The sequence below is a fragment of the Desmodus rotundus genome, chromosome 5 (genome assembly GCF_022682495.2).
Source record: "Desmodus rotundus isolate HL8 chromosome 5, HLdesRot8A.1, whole genome shotgun sequence".
NCBI lineage: Eukaryota > Metazoa > Chordata > Mammalia > Chiroptera > Phyllostomidae > Desmodus > Desmodus rotundus.
Genome location: NC_071391.1, coordinates 33804260 through 33819493, shown reverse-complemented (window position 1 = coordinate 33819493; position 15234 = coordinate 33804260). Strand labels below are relative to the sequence as shown.

Genomic DNA, 15234 nt, shown 5'->3' with positions numbered 1-15234 from the left:
CCAGTACTTTCTCAGATGGCCCCATCTTACCTCAGGTAACAGGCGTTCTCTCGAGGGGGCTGAGCCACGCTTCCTGCTTACTCAGGATGCAGCTGGAGCGCCTCCTCCAAACCACACACACTCTTCACGGAGTCTGAGCCGGGGGCCTCTCGTGTTCTCTGCAGACTGAACTTTGGGCCATGCTTCTTACAGAAGAGGCTACACCTCCTTCCTTCTGGAGCTGGAGAGAACAGTTAGAGTCGCCATATTCCCTCTTACAGAGGACTGTGTGTGAGACCAACAGTACGAAAACCACGGACACGTTTTCACTGAGAAAATGTCCATCAACAGCCACCTTATATGGAGGGTACTGTGCCCTGTGCCTTTTCTTTTTCCCCTCTGCACTCATTCCTGGAGGAACCCCCCTCTCCCCAAACCCCATTCCTCTGTCACCGAGATATCTCCAAGCAATGCTCAAAACAGGAGAGCTTTTTTTTTTTTTTTTACTTTAAAATTCAAAAAGAAATCAGTAGCTAAAAAAGCAGCAGTGTCCTCTGTTCAAAATGCCTTGGACTCTCTTTTCCCCAGTTTAAATAGTTGGAAAGTCACTCCAAACCTCGGGTGCTCTTCTTGGCAAGAGAGAAAAACTGCCATAACAACGGGTTTGGAAATATACACGTCCTTGAACTCAACTGGCCTCTCACCTTCTGTTTTAAGCATACATCACCAGTCAGAATGAATTAAATACAAATCCAGCTCGCAGTGGTCCATCACTAACCCACCTCACTGGAGTGGGCCAGCGGCATGTGGGCTGGAAGGAGGCCTGTGGAGTCCCTCCTGCTATCTTGGATTGCAGTCTGCCTGCCAGACCAGCCCCATACGGAGTCCACAGCCAGGGAGCTCCTGCACAGGGGTGGGGGTCTGGGAGGGGGGGCCACCTTGAGCAGCTGCTGAGGCCCCGGGAGCACAGGCCTTCTTCCCCCCAGGCTCCGAAGTCAATCGAGGGGCAAGGAACTGTCCTAGAAGCTTTTCACAGGTGAACGTGAGCAGGATCAGAGCTAACAGTGGGGATTTTCCAAGGAAACAGGAGAAAAACCAACACAGGCCACTCATGAGAATATAGCCAGCAAGAAGCAGGAAGCGCATCAGGTTAATATTTTAATCTGTACATCACATTTTTTTGCAAACCATTACACTTTTATTTAAATTAATGTTTTCTTGCAAAATATTCATTTCATTTTTCCAACAAAATCTTATAAAGGCAAAAATAAAATCTCATTTTGGCAAACGTCATGGAGTGGGTACTGGCAGCAATATGGAGTTAGTTAAAAAGAGAGCAACTTCTAAATATACGCAAGATTTCTTTTCCTGACCATTGTCAAAGACAAATTTTCCTTGAAAATGTGGCTCCACCCATTGGACTTTTGTTGTTGTTGTTTTGTTTTCCTTTAAACATCATTTTCCGTGTGCAGAATGTCATGAGCTCGTTAAATAAAGGGCCAGACACTGGACCCGGCTTGGCCGCGCCCCCTCCTCATTTTGGGCTAGAAGTCGAGTCAAGGTCCTGCCCTGGTGGCCCTGCTGGCTGCCAGCCGTCAGGGGCAGCAGGGGCACACTGCCAGCCGTCTTGCCACCAGACCAAGTCCTGGGACAGCTGACCTAGGTCCTCCAGGGGCCGGCAGCGAAGGTCCCAGGGTTCCTATCCCAGCCCAGTGTGGAGTCAAGCAGGTTCAGGTAGATGCCTCCCAGTGTGGAGTTTATTGCTTAGGATACAACCAAAGGTGTTTACTCTCACCTTCTCTGTATTTCAAAGTGTATTTTTTAAATTAAAGCAAACTGCGTTTTTCTTTCTGAGAAGAGCCCTTTGCTGAGAGAACCTCACAAGGGAGCCAAAGCCCTTGAACACTGTTGCCCGGAAACCAAGCCCAGGGGCCAAGGCACAGACGGGAGTGCCGCGTGCTGTCCCGGCGGAGTTCCACACTGCAGAGCCGGTGGTCGGGCGCGGTCGGGGAGGTCTCTGCAGCCACGGGACCCCTCTTCCCCCAGACGGCACGCCGAGGACCCTAACACGGGAATCCACTGGAAGCACGTTCTTGAATCCAACCTTCACCTGAGTTCGTGGGCTTGTGGACTGGCCTCCGCTTGCCCTGCCCTTCTGCCCCCACCCACGCCCTCCGCCCGCCAGTACCTGAATCTGTATGTGCAGCCCCGAATCCTGCATCCTCAGCTTTCCAGTCTCTCAGCCCTTGAGGTGAACATTGTAAAATATATTCTGATTCTAAAATACAGTGTCAGCATTTTACAGTGTGTATCAAAAGTGCGTTTGTCACATGTGAAAAGGAGCCTGAACTAGAACAAGGCGGGGAGGGGCCGGCCCTGCGGTGGACACCCGCAGTCGGTGGGCTGCTCCCTCCTCCAGCCGGCACCCCTGCTCAGCCGGAAGGGGTCTCGTTGGGGGAAGAGAAGTCAGTCTTCTCTTGGAGGAAGCTGGTTCCACTGGACCCCTGGCTCCAGACTCCTCCTCCGCACGCTGGGTCACGGGTCAGTCACTGCCTGGGCTGGCAAAAAGCACAGGAGACAGTGAGAAACTGGCAGGCCCCTGCCCTCGTCGGGGGAGCAGGCAGGGGGTGTGCCCGCACACACGTGTGACATGGAAGAGCAGACTGAGAGACAGGGCAGCAGAGCAGAGGGCTGGGCAACGTGGCGGCGGCTGGGGGACCCTCGGTCTCTGGGACTCAGGGTACTTGGCCCCACCCTCCACCTACTGCTTCTAGGAAGTTCCCCAGACAGACGCTGGGCCTGGTCTGACAGAATGAAAGGCCTGATCAGAGAACTCCGGGGTTCAGTTCCGGCCCTGCCCTTCCTTCTCTGAGCAACTTGGGGTAACTCAGCCCCCTGCAAGCCTTCTTTTGGTAATCTAAAAACAGGGTGATCACACCCACCTCCTAAGGAGGCTTCAGTGAGGGTAGGAGGAAATGTGGATTTGCTGACGAGAGCACTGAAGGCCTGTATCCCAGCCATGGGGGCACCAAAGCTGGAAGGAAGAGAGCCTCTCCCTGCTTCTCCAGGGCCTGGACTGTGTCACCGCACTCACACTGCCAGGAACACACACACCTACGGTGGCCCCAGCGGGTCTTTACAGATGGAGCATTTCCCTGGGGTTCTTCATTCCTCCTGGGAGCCCAGCCCAAGAGGCCCACCTCTTCCTTCCACCCTCAGTCTGGTGGGGTCCTGCTGACTCCGCTAGAAGCTGGGGGAAGGTCCAGGCTGGTACACACCTGCAGAAAACCATGGCCCCACCCCCTGTGCACACACTCCCTTCTCCAAACACCTGGAGCTCTGGGGGGTGGCCCACATAAGCCCATGGGTGCTGAAGGGAGGCAAAGGCTCTGAACAGGCACCGAAGGGGTCCAAACCCTGGCTCTGACACTGACAGCTATGACTCCTCGGGCAAGTCCCTCAAGGTCTCTGAGCTTCGATTCCTCATCTGTAAAATGGGGGTGAGTATCGACATAGGGTTGTGTGGATTGAAGAAGATGCTCAGCACTGTGGCTGGAGCATCGCAGGGACTCAGCCATGTAAACCGTAAGTACACATAAAGGAAGGAGAAGGGAAACCCTACGAAATGGGAGTCAGATGGAATGTCGGGATGGACTGCTGAGACTTCTGACCTGGCCCCTCCTTGCCCAGGTGAGGCAGCTGGGCTCAGAAGCAACTCACCAAAGACTGGACCAGACACCGGGCCTTCTGACTCCTGGCCTAGGGCCGCTTCTTTCACCCACACTGCCTCTCATCACTAAGGGCTCCCATGGCGAGGACTCAGAAGGGGTGGTGCCGGAACTTTCCGAACAACGGAGGGCCAATTTCACACAGTCCTGGGCAGCGTCCCTCAGAAGCTGCCCTTCTCGCCATCCTGAGGTACTCAAATGACTGAAAGGGTGGTCCTGACCTTTGCTCAGACACCAGTTCTGTGTGACCTGGTGTGAGCCCCATCCCCTCACTGGGTCCCAGTTTCCTCGTCTGTAAACTAAACTTTTTCCAGTCTTCCAGTTTTGTCATTTCTTTGGCCAAAGCCCAGAGTTGCCAAAATTCAACTCTTCTTTCCAACCGTTCCTGGCACTCCCAACCCTGACTGGCTGGCTGGTCTGCACTGGTCCCTTGGGGCATCCTCCGGCCTGCGGGAAGGCAGGGGTGCAGAGAGGGGTGGGATTGGGGGCTTGGATCTTACAGTCTCTGTTGTATTGGAGCTACTGAGGATGGAGTGGCCCAAGAAGCATCAGTCCCACCCTCCCCCTACCCATCCAGGGCGGTCTCCCCAGCAGCCGCTTTGCAAAAGGAAGGAAGCATCAGCAGGAGGCACAGCAATCACGTCAGCAGCAGGGTGGGCCGAGAGGGGGCATGCTCAGCGCTAGGCGAGGGGCACGCCAGATGGAGGCTCTTACTTGAAAGGTGTTAGACAAAGGTGTAGTGGAGTCCGTTGCTTAAGGGGGGGTAGGGTGGCACCGTCCTGGAGGACAGGGGGCCTTTGGGCGGAAGGAGGGCCAGCTGCTGCGCTAGATGGACACACAGGAATCAAGCGGTGCGTTAGGCTCCTCGTCTGCTCCCACAGCACCAGACGCCCCACTTGGCGGGGCTGGGGTGGCACGGGCCCCACTGCCCACTATTCATGGCCTGGGCTTGGGCGAGGGCGGGGCGGGCATGTCCTTGGGGCCTGGCTGGGACTGACCTGCAGATCCCAGGTATGTCTCTGAGATGGGGAGCGGGAGCAAGAGGGACAAAAGGCTGCGGCAAAAGTGACTACTCAGTGGGAGGTGAGGGAGGCCCTAAGTGACCTGGTGTTAGTTAGATTTGGGCCAGCTGGTGGTAAGGAAGCGGTGGCAGGGTTGTGGGGGGGGGAGGGGAGAAGGTAGATCCATATAGCAAGCACAGGCTGGAGAGGAGGGCACTTAGAGCGGGGGAGTTCCCTCACTGGGACCCTCGACACGGGGAGGAGCTCAAAATTGCTGAGCTGGGTCACAGGGAGCCCCCAGGGTCATAGGAGAAGGGGTCTGGGTGAGCCATCTACCAGCTCCCCTCCCTCCCACAGACTGCCACACCGACCACCTCTCAGCTCACTCAGTATATCCCCGAATGGGGTCAGGACGGCAGGGGTATCAGGAACTCTGTGCAGGGTCAGGGCACGGGGACAAACTGGCTCCCACCGAGATCTTGGTCCCTCCCCTTGTCCTTGGTCACTCCCATGGCTTCTCAAGGCACCATTAAAGCTCTACTCCCCAAAGCAGATGCCCCAGGGCTAGTCACCTCAGGGCCCTGCCAGCCCCACCCTTAGTCACCTCTAGACCCTTTGGCCAGGGGTGGAGGACTGGTGGGGTCTGTGCCACCACTTCAGGCTCTATAACCACCCCCTCTCTAGAAGGCCTAGAGCACCCCTGCCACACAGTGGCCTCTGGGTGTGGAGAGACACAGCACTAGGTGAGCTGTACAGGTAGGGGAGTGGTGGTGGAAGGAGGAGCCGGGAGTCTTTCCTGGCTGAGAGAGAGCCTTTTTACACACGCACAAACACCTGTAGGCACAGGCACACACCCACCCTCCATGGTGTTATCTGTTTCCCCACTGGTCAGTAAAGTCCCACTTCCAAGTCCTGCTTTCTGAGGTCACTCTAAGGTGAATGGTGGCTTTGATTTGGGGAACAAAGCAAGGGTCCCAAGCAGGGGTCCCAGGGAGGGCTAGAAGGCCCCATTCTGCCTTGCCCCAGCAAGAAATCTAAGCGCCCACAGCTTTCCTGCTCCCTTCTTGATGAGGCTAGAAACCTTAGCCTTGGCCCCTTGGCTCAGGGTACTGAAAAACCCATTCTTAACCCACAGTCTCTGGGAAAGCTGAAAGCAGCCTTACTCCCATATTTAAGAATGAGCTGGAGAGCCCTGGCTGGTGTGGCTCAGTGGATTGAGCACCAGCCTGCAAACCACAAGGCTGCAGGTTTAGTTCCCAGTCAGGGCATGTCCCCGGTTGGGGCGTGTGGGAGGCAACCAATCGAGGTATCTCTCCCCCATTGAGGTTATGTCCCTCTCTTTCCCTTCTCTAAAAGTAAATAAATAAAATCTTTTAAAAAAGAATGAGCTAAGGGACCCCTCGCCTGGGCCTCTGTCCTCTGACACTCCTGAGCTCCAGGCCCCCCTCTCCCCAGCCTGCCCTGTGTCATCTTCCCAGCCCTGTGGTACTCACAGCACAACAGGACACGCCGCTAGCCCTCAACCACCACACCTGACACCTGGTATTCTGCGGACTCACTGACAGACTTGGCTGGACCCTGAGCCTCAAGAGGCAGCGAGCAGGACCCAGCTTCCACGGCCTCACCTGCCACCTGCTTGCTGCGTTGGGAGGCCTCAGAGGCCAGGGCGTAGGAGATGTTGATGATGCGCTCCTGCTCCTGCAGCTGTGTGTCCAGGTCGGCCACACTGTTCCGGTCCTGGCTGGAGGTCGGCTGCAGGTTGCACATGCTGCAGGACGGCCAGAGAGCAGGCGGTGGGCCCTCGCCACCCTGCCACCTGCCTCGGGACAGGAGGGCCTCCTGGCCCGGGGGAATCTCATCCTTTGGGGGGCATTGATAAAAACAGTGCACTTTCTCTCCAAAGATGTGCGTGCTTCTCCCCAAGTACCCCTCAAAACCAGAGCTCTGTTCTTCCTATGGGAATCATAGAACTCAGGACAAGAGCTCCACCGCTGGGCTCCTGTTAAGCCCAGATGTGGAATGGCTCTGAAAGGGAGGCCCTCAAACACCAGGTTTGCGTTCTGAGGCTATGGAAGCTGAGGGGACAGGGCAGCCACTTCTCAGGGCCCTGTCCTAGCCTCCAGGGTAGTGGGAAAGGCCTCTGGCACCTCAGGACAAGGCAGGGCCCCGGCTCTGGTCTACAGGTCTGTGTGAGGGAACACGAGCCCTAATGCTGGGAGCCCCAATTATGCCCCCTTCACCGCCATGCCTGGCTCCACTCCTCACACTTGCCAGGGTTCCGGGACACAGGACAGGGCTTTTATGTTTCAGACTTCCTGGGTGACCTAGGCAGGCTTCCCCAGTGATCTGCTGGTGACATGCTGAGTGCCATCCTTCCCTTTCCAACGAGGAGGAAGCGGGTGAAACACGTACCCTGGCCAGCCCGGCACAGGGCCAACTCAACTGAGATACCCATGGGGTCAGGCCTCGCGGGCCATCAGGACGGGGCAGCGGGAGGGCTGACCTGGACCTGGCGAGGATGTTGCGGATCTTCTCGGCTTTGCGGTACCGCGCCTGCAGCTCCTCCAGGCTGGGCGGCTCTTCGGGATCCAGCTCCACATAGCGCTCTGGGATGGAGACCTTCTCTGGTTTGGACAGCTGAGGAGAGGACCAGGGGGCCGGGTTGGGGGGTGGGCCCGGCTCCCACACCCCGTCCCCTGCCACAAGGAAGCACGTGCTGCCCACACAGGTGAGGTGACCTGCTATGATCACGGCGGCAGTCCACAGTGGAGTCAGGGTCAGAACCCAGGTCTGACTCCAAAACCGTGTTCTTTCCACTTACCAAGCAACCTCCTACAGGGGAATGGTGAGAGGGGGAAGCAAAACAACTGGACTAGAAGCCCTCAGGATAGAAATGGTCATCCTTAGTGCACCCTCAATGTGGTCAGACCTCTGCCAGCCTCTGCAGCCACGCGGACCCACTACGTGACCTCTCTCCCTGTGCTTTCCTCTGCCTGGGATGCTCTTTTTTGCTCCGCTGACTGCTCATCATTCCAACCTCACCTCAAGAAGCCTTCCCTGAACCCTGCCCCTGTTACTCCCTCCTGTTGTCTGTCTTTCTCCTCACTGTCTGTGCAAGGACCGGGCACTTAGGAGGTCCTCAGCAAATACGACTTGGATGGGTGGTGGACAGATGGGTAGGTGCACGGAGGGATGGCTGAGTGGACAGTGCTTTCCGAAAGCTCCTCTGACCCAGATGGGGGCAGCCACGCCTCTGCCTGTCACTCTAGAGGAAAACGGCCCAACTCCTGCCCATCGGCCTTTCACACAAACCCAGTAGCAGCCTCGGCTTGGGAAATCTCGCCAGGGCACTGGCAACTTTGGCACGCCCTGGGGAGCTGTCTTCCTCCTGGAACTAAAACAGCACACTAGAATGGGGTTGGCTGAAGCGTCCAAAAACAAGCTAAATCCAATCCCAGGGCAAAGCCGGACTTGAATTTAAACCCATGCAGCCCTTTCATTCTGGGGAAAGATGGCAAGAAATAAGCTCTTCTCTCTTGTTTCCAATGAGGGCAGATCCAGAGGAAGGAAGTAGATTACATTGTAGCAAGAGGGATGTAGGTTAGAGATAAGGAAGGACTTTTCCCCTGGCTGGCAAGCCAATTAGGACACTATAAAACACACTTTCATTGCCAGTACAGAAGCTTCTTTTGTGAATCTGAGAAAGCACAGACCTTTGGCTGTTTCAGGGGTGCCAAAGCAAAAGGTCTGAGGGCAGGGGACTCATTAACCCCTGGAGCCCCAGCTGACCCCGGAACTCATCCTGCAGAAGTGTTGCCCACACACTGCTAAACCCATCCTGCACACGGTGTGAGCTTTTCCTCTCGTGCGGTTTCAGGGCTGGCCTGTCCTCGTGCACAGGAGGGATATCTGTGGGCTGCTGTGTTTTATTTAAGAGCTATCATTCAGGAAATGTTTACAGAGCACCTACTATGTGCTGGCCCAGTGTTTGGGAGACAAAAGTGAATCGGCCATTAAACTCTGTCCTAAAGAGCTTAAAAATGACACAATAGAGATCATAGGAGACCACCCTATGTCTTAAAGACTCTGCGTCTGTCACCCTCTGATTCCCTTTCTCTTCTCCTGGGTGGAGGAGACATTCCTGATGCCCAGAGATCCAAGGGTTACCTGCTTTCCCAGGCTTGCCGGTCATGATGCATTTGAGCCACCAGAGGGCACCAGAAGAACTCAGACTAGAACTATGCAGGCCTCCTAGCCTCTGCAGTGGTTGGAAGTTTCACCTGTGCTTTTCAGACCTGCTCCTTCCCCCAAGTCTGATTGCCAGAGCTGGCCTGAGAGGCCAGTGGCAAAGCCAGTCCCGGGTTTTGCAAGCAACATTTCCTAACCGTAACTACCGCATCACAGGCCCGCTACACGCCAGGCCCTGCGCTCATGGCCTTTCGATCATTGTCGATCCTCTGGGCAGCACGCAGTCAGCCAATCCTCATCACCGCTCACTTTACCATTGAGGAAACTGAGGCACAGAGACGTTAAATGCCTTGTCCCAAATTACAGAGAGCTGGACTTGAACCTGCCATCAAAACCCTGGGCTCCTTTTATTGACTCAATCTATTATCCATCCTATTTCCTGGGCCAAACTGAAGCTGAGCCTTGTCCCCACTGAGGACAACACCCCCTGGTGCCATCGGGAGGGTGGGTCAGGCTGGGAGACCAAAGGCCACGCCTCCTGGGGCAGCACGAAGGAAGCCCCTGCCCTCACCTCTCTGCTGATGTCCAAGTCATAGTCTTGCGGTTCCAGGTCCAACTCAGTGACAGGCATGGCCTGTACTTTCAACCAGCCATTCTCCTCCTTGTCCTTTCTTTCCCCTTGCATGGCGCGGTCCAGCAACTGCAGGTCAAAGTCCTGCTCACGCTTCCACTGGCAACAGAACAAGAGGGTTTAATGTAGTCACTTCCTGGCTGCTGCGGGAGCCACGCCAGTCCCCTTCTGAATGGTCTTGCAGGCCCTGGGGTCCTTGGGGAAACGGGCACGTGACCCATCAGGGAAGAGCTCTGCGACCATGGGCCTCAGCCCCGTCATCTCTAAGATAAGGCAGCAGCTTTATGACACAGACGGCCCCTGCCGTAACTCTCCGAGTAATGGAGGGTGGGGCTGCTGCCCCTCTTCTATGACCTGACTCCAGGCTGCTCCTTTCTTTCTGAGTGAGGTCCCCCGAGGGTTCCACATGCATCCCCCAGGGCACAGGTGGAACCACCATGACTGTAGACTCACAATGCTCCCCAGGTCCAAGAGGGTGACCCCAGAACTCTGGAGAAGGGATGTGCCCCTTCTGCTGACCCACAGTCATGGAAGGCTTTCTATTCAGGAGCCGTATGTCCCAGCTCAGAAATAATGGAAGAAACGTGCCCTTTGAGGCCCTGGTGAGCAAGTGGAATAGCCGAGAGCCTCTGTAATGGGCACTCCCAACAGGATCCATTCAGGGCTGGGCCTGCTGCACCCACAGAGGGCTGGGGAGGCCCAAGCAGGAGCAGCCTAGGGCCAGTGAGGCAGATAAAGTGCTGTGTCATGACATCTATTTGGGGTAAAAAGTTTAAGTCAGATAACAAACAAAACCATGTAAAACTGAGATGCTAATACTCATGCAACATTTTCATGAGCTCAGTATCAGCCTTTTAACAAGTGTCGCCTCACAGGGGAAAGTCTAATTGGCCATTGTAAGATCCAAGCACAACTGTGCGACTCTGAAGCAGCCCTCCTTATCAGCGGCGTGGCCCGCACCCTCACGGGCCTTAGACTCTGAGGAGGTCCTGGGAGGAGGGAACAGGCTCAAAGACTCTCTTCTCTTGAGCAGAAGCCAGATGCTGCTCCAGCCTAGGCCACCTCCTCTCTCCCGTCCCATGCACCGTACAGAGCCCCGAGGGTCATGATTGCCTTTGATGACCCTCCAAGTTCCCCCAAAGCCCCAGACCCACAGCCATTATCAGCACATTTCACCCATTCATGCACAAGCTCTCAGGACTGATTCCGAGCCAACAGAATCACTCTTAGGTGTCCAATCACCGTATGAAAGGATTAGGCAGTTGACATCTCAGTGACGAAAAATTAATTTAATGATTCACAAGGAAAAAGCACATTTTCTTACATGCTCATATGTGCCCCAGATAGAGAGAGAAGCCCTCGTTTAAAGCCAGCCTGATTGTTTCCACAAACAGAAAGAGGTCGCTAGGCTCTGCGGTGTGCCCTGGGGAAGAACCACGCCAATCCACCGTCATTAAGCAACACGTTTATTGGCGCTGATACAGAGACTTACAGTAAGTCTTTCCTTTTTTAAGAGAAAAATTACAAGGTATTCAAGTTACGACTTTTAGATGACCTTTCTACATTTGAGACATCAGGTTGTAAGAGGTCAGTGTTGCCCCACATGACATTTGCTGGTAAAGTTTAAAAGTTACTGGCTTTGCAGCTTTTCAGGATGTGAGTGTCCTGGGTCTTGGCCCTTGGGTGTCTGAGCTAGTGGCTGCAGAGAGGCCCTCTGAAGACAGAACATAATGTCTTGCTGTCTGTTCAAGTTATTAAATACTAAAAACACAAAAAGTTTTCCATAAGAAATTGTGTGATGGACCTGAAGGAATTAAAACCAAACCACGTTAGACTTGATAGAATTTATTCGAATGTACAACCTCTGAAGTCCGTGTCCACTGTCCAGATGTGAGACATGGACTTTGAGAAGTTCATCACGCCCAGACCTCTGCCGGTGAGCACGGCCCAGTCCTGCGGGGCAGCTCTAGGGGCGAGTGAGTCACGAGTGAGTAGGCCCGCGTGCAGCGGGCAGCAGAAAGGACAGCCACACACAGGAGTGCTCACTAGGCTACAGAGACAAGAGCTGCTATTATAAGCCTGGTAAAGAGCACAGGCCAGTTAGAGAGTGTTCAATGCAAATTAGAAGCTTCTGTAAACACAATCAGGCAGGATTAGAGAGGCAATGAGCAGTAACACTAAAAGCAAAAGAGCTTGTGCAATGAATTAGGGTAAGAACAGCCGGGCTAGAGGTCTTGGGAAAAGTCAAACGGTAGGTATCCAAAAGGGACCTAAGGCGACTGTGGGCAGGGCGCAGTGCCTGGGAGCACCACCAGGGGGCAGAAAAAATTCCCTGGCTTTCCTGGGGCACAGTGAGGCCAGTGAGCACCACTTGCGATGGGAAACCACAGCCCTGAGTTGGGGGGCATGACCCTGTGCTCAGTTACCCCACAGGGCATCTGCTAGGAAGCTCGGGAGGCTGCTGGGCTTGTGCACCTCCGCATCAAATATCACCATCTTCCTCCTCCATTCCTTGAATCCTTGAACCCTGTACATATTCCCAAGTCCTTGATTCAGCTGAGGGACTCTGAATGTCTACTAAGGCCTCTTTGAAGCTCGGCTCAGAGAACTGACCAGACACTTCCTCAGGCTCCTAGACTCCTGCAATGACATCCTCACTCCAGCTCTGCTTCCCAGTCACCCTCGCCCGGGCACCCATGAGGTGTGTTCTGAACCATTCAGGTCAACAGCCCACTCTCACAGGGCTGTGACATGCTTGTGTTTGGGGGACTCGGGGAAGCTCTGCTCCCTGTCCCAGCCCCGCCTGCCTGGACCCTCCTAACATACTGAACCAAGGTCTCCGGGGAGCGGGTGGCTGAGGTAGCGGGACGAGGGCAGGCTCGTCCTCTCTCCTTGGCTCAGCGTCCTCTTGCGCTCCCGGACCAGGGCCTTCTGGTGCCGCTTCATGCGCTCCAGCTGCTCCTCTGCGCTCATCTTGCCTCGCTGGTGGTCCCCTGAGTACAGGCGCTCCAAGGCACTCTTGGGTCTCTGAGGAGGAAGCGGGTGAGAGACAGAGCAGCTGGGCTGGGAGCACAGAGGGCAGCCACACTGCTGGCTTCACTCCCATTCCTTGTCTGTCTGCCCTGCTCTCTCACACACACAGACACACTCTTATCTAGTCGGACTCCTCTCAGCCAGAGAACCACTTCCTCTACACTAACTCATAGACATGATACCCCAGGCCCTCACGGGCTCCCTGGGCAGCACCCCATTCTGCAGATGCAGACACTGAACCCCTGGCCTGTCCAGTCAGGCACACATGCAGCATGTGGTGGGGTCCGAACTCAGGGTGCACACTTCCTGGGCTGCCTCCTCTGAGCCTGACAAGCTGGGGAGCAAGGTGGGGAGGGGTGCTCCTCAGGAAATAGAAAGGGCAGCATGAGGCCCCCTCGGTGGGGAGTGGGGAAGACATCACTGAGCACACGGTGACAGGAACCCTGAGCTCAGGAGGGGCTGAGATCACCTCAGAGACCATCCCCAGGGCTCACAGGATCGCCAGTCACCATGCACCTTGGAGCCCGTCCCTCTGTGCGTGAGGGAGCACTGAGCTCCTTGAAAACTTCTCAAGGCCACTCACAGGGAAGGTCATCTTGCTGCTTTCGGCATTCAGACCCCTCCGGAGGGTGACGTAAGGAGCAATGGTGGACGACTGCTGGAGCCTTGATGTGGACCCTGAGAGCCCTTAGTGAGGAAAGAGAAATGCAGGAACATTTGTGGTGGGGTGGACAGGCCGCCAGCCCCTCCCTAGTCACCTCCCACTGTCGTTAAGGGACCACAGGGGCTCAGCCTACAACCCACTCTTCTTACTCCCCGGGGCCTGGAAGAGCAAGGCCCCAGGTAGCAGATGAGGGGCCAGCCCAGCGGTGCCCTCTCCTCCACTGGGGACAGTGTCCCTAAAGACCTGTGGACTCCCCTGGTCTTCCTTCACGTGCCGAAGGCCGGGGCTGCTTGGCAGACGGAAAGGATGGAGTGCTGGGAGCACCTGCCATCCCTCTCTCCTGATGGACTAGCAGGCATCCTGCTGGCCCTCAGTGGACAGCCTGCCTGGGTGGAGGCTCCTGAAATGCCCCAGGCAGAATCAGCAACCCCGAGATTCCTCAGTTTATTCACTGGTTACAGACCAGAGCGTCAACATACCTGTCTAACCAGATTGTAAATTCAACAATGCCTGGCTGACTGACAGGATAAGTGAGTAAAATGAAGAGAAAGAAGAAGGCGCCATTTAGCGAGCACTCACTATGGCAGGCACTATTAGATTCTGTCTCACTGGCCCTACAAAGTAAGCGTTACTTGACCATCATAGAGGTGCGAGGTCTAAGAGGCTCACAGAGGTTAAGAGGTTTGTCCCCGGTCACACAGTAGGAGCATCGTTGACCATGTGCTTCCCATGTCTGGGTCCTGTGGCTTTGAGGAGTCACCTCACTGTGGCTGGCTGGTGCCACAGACTGCGCTTTCTCCACGGGCAGTGGTTCTTATCAGAGGTGGTCCCTGACATCTGGAAAAGGGCCTCCCGCTGACTGAGGACACCACGAGCATTTAGCACACGGGCAAGAGAATGGTAAGTGTCCTACAATGTCCAGAGAACCCCAAGCAACAAAGAACTGTCACCAGTACTGCCATGATAAGCACCTCTAGGCCCTGATAAATGAAGGGGACAGGGCCTCCCGGCACTGTGCCAAGAGTTACTATGGCCCCAGAGGCGCACGCTGCAGGGACAAGTTCAGGCCCCAGCAAACCTAGACAGTGTGGTGAGCTGGGAGTCACACGGCTCCACACGTGCCGGAACCACGGCTCTGTGGCCCCCTGGCCAAAGTGGGGATAGCACTTGACCGTCCACCTCCAGCAGCAGACCGGAGAAACAAATGAGGGAGCATGGGGTCCATAGGCCTCCCTTGATAAAGCTTTCTGGGGAAAATGGGGTACTGTGAGCCTAAGGACCTCGGTCTGTTCCCATCCCTGTCTTGAAGGGAGGGCAGGGAGAAGGCGGCCCAATTGAAGAGAGAAGTGTGTTTCTTCAAAGAAAGGACTCATTGAGTCTTAGAGCGACACAGAAGAGGAAATGGTCCCCTGAAGGCCCCAGACGGCCACGCTGATGCTCTGCGGCCAGAACACTGGGACTGGATTCAGGCTGCATCAGTCATCAGCTAATTAGCAAGTTCCTTAATTTCTCTGAGCCCTAGTTTTCTTATGTCTCAAATAGAAGGATAACAGGACTTCCCTCAGAGGATTATTATGAATATTAACTAAGTGATTACACAGTGCTTAATGTGACACAGTGCCCAGCTTTATAGTAATGCTGTTATTATTTCCAGGAACAGCCGTCAGAAGGAGAAAGAGAACCAGGATGTGGGCCAGAGAAAGGAGGGACGGGCCCTCCCCAGAGCCCGGAGCCCTTGACAGCTGCTGCCTAAGGCCCAAAGCTCAGGCAGAAGGATGCGAGGTACCAAGTATGGGTTGGGGAGCAGTGGTTGTAGTTAAGGGGGGGTGCCCGGAAAGCATCCACGGAGAGTGTTGCCTTACCTCTGCCAGGCAGCGTCTGGTACCTGCTGTCAGAGCCCACAAGTCCCAGGGAAGGCTGGGCCACGTCCCCACTGAAAGTCGTCAGCTCAGGCTCACTAACGTACGACCGGAGCTCCACCTGTGGGCACAGTCTGGGGCTGTCATACCT

The 15234-nt window shown here is 55.3% G+C and overlaps 1 protein-coding gene across 15 annotated transcripts in view; it reads right to left on the bottom strand.

The window, feature by feature from the left end:
• Positions 1–534: 534 nt before the first annotated feature.
• The window catches only part of PLEKHA7 (pleckstrin homology domain containing A7), a 202681-nt gene continuing 187981 nt past the window's right edge, over positions 535–15234 (bottom strand). For 4 of the 15 annotated variants that reach the window (XM_053925420.2, XM_053925434.2, XM_053925436.2 and 1 more), the window contains 8 exons: positions 15087–15204; positions 13144–13247; positions 12354–12554; positions 9468–9626; positions 7212–7345; positions 6334–6568; positions 4422–4527; positions 538–2537 (listed from right to left, as the gene is read on the bottom strand). In XM_053925420.2, coding sequence (XP_053781395.1) covers positions 4432–4527; positions 6334–6568; positions 7212–7345; positions 9468–9626; positions 12354–12554; positions 13144–13247; positions 15087–15204 — 1047 coding nt within the window. In that variant the 3' untranslated portion in view covers positions 538–2537; positions 4422–4431. Of the gene's footprint in view, positions 2538–4421; positions 4533–6333; positions 6569–7211; positions 7346–9467; positions 9627–12353; positions 12555–13143; positions 13248–15086; positions 15205–15234 lie in introns of all 15 variants that reach the window. The other 11 variants (XM_053925428.2, XM_053925432.2, XM_053925431.2 and 8 more) reach the window with 10 other exon arrangements.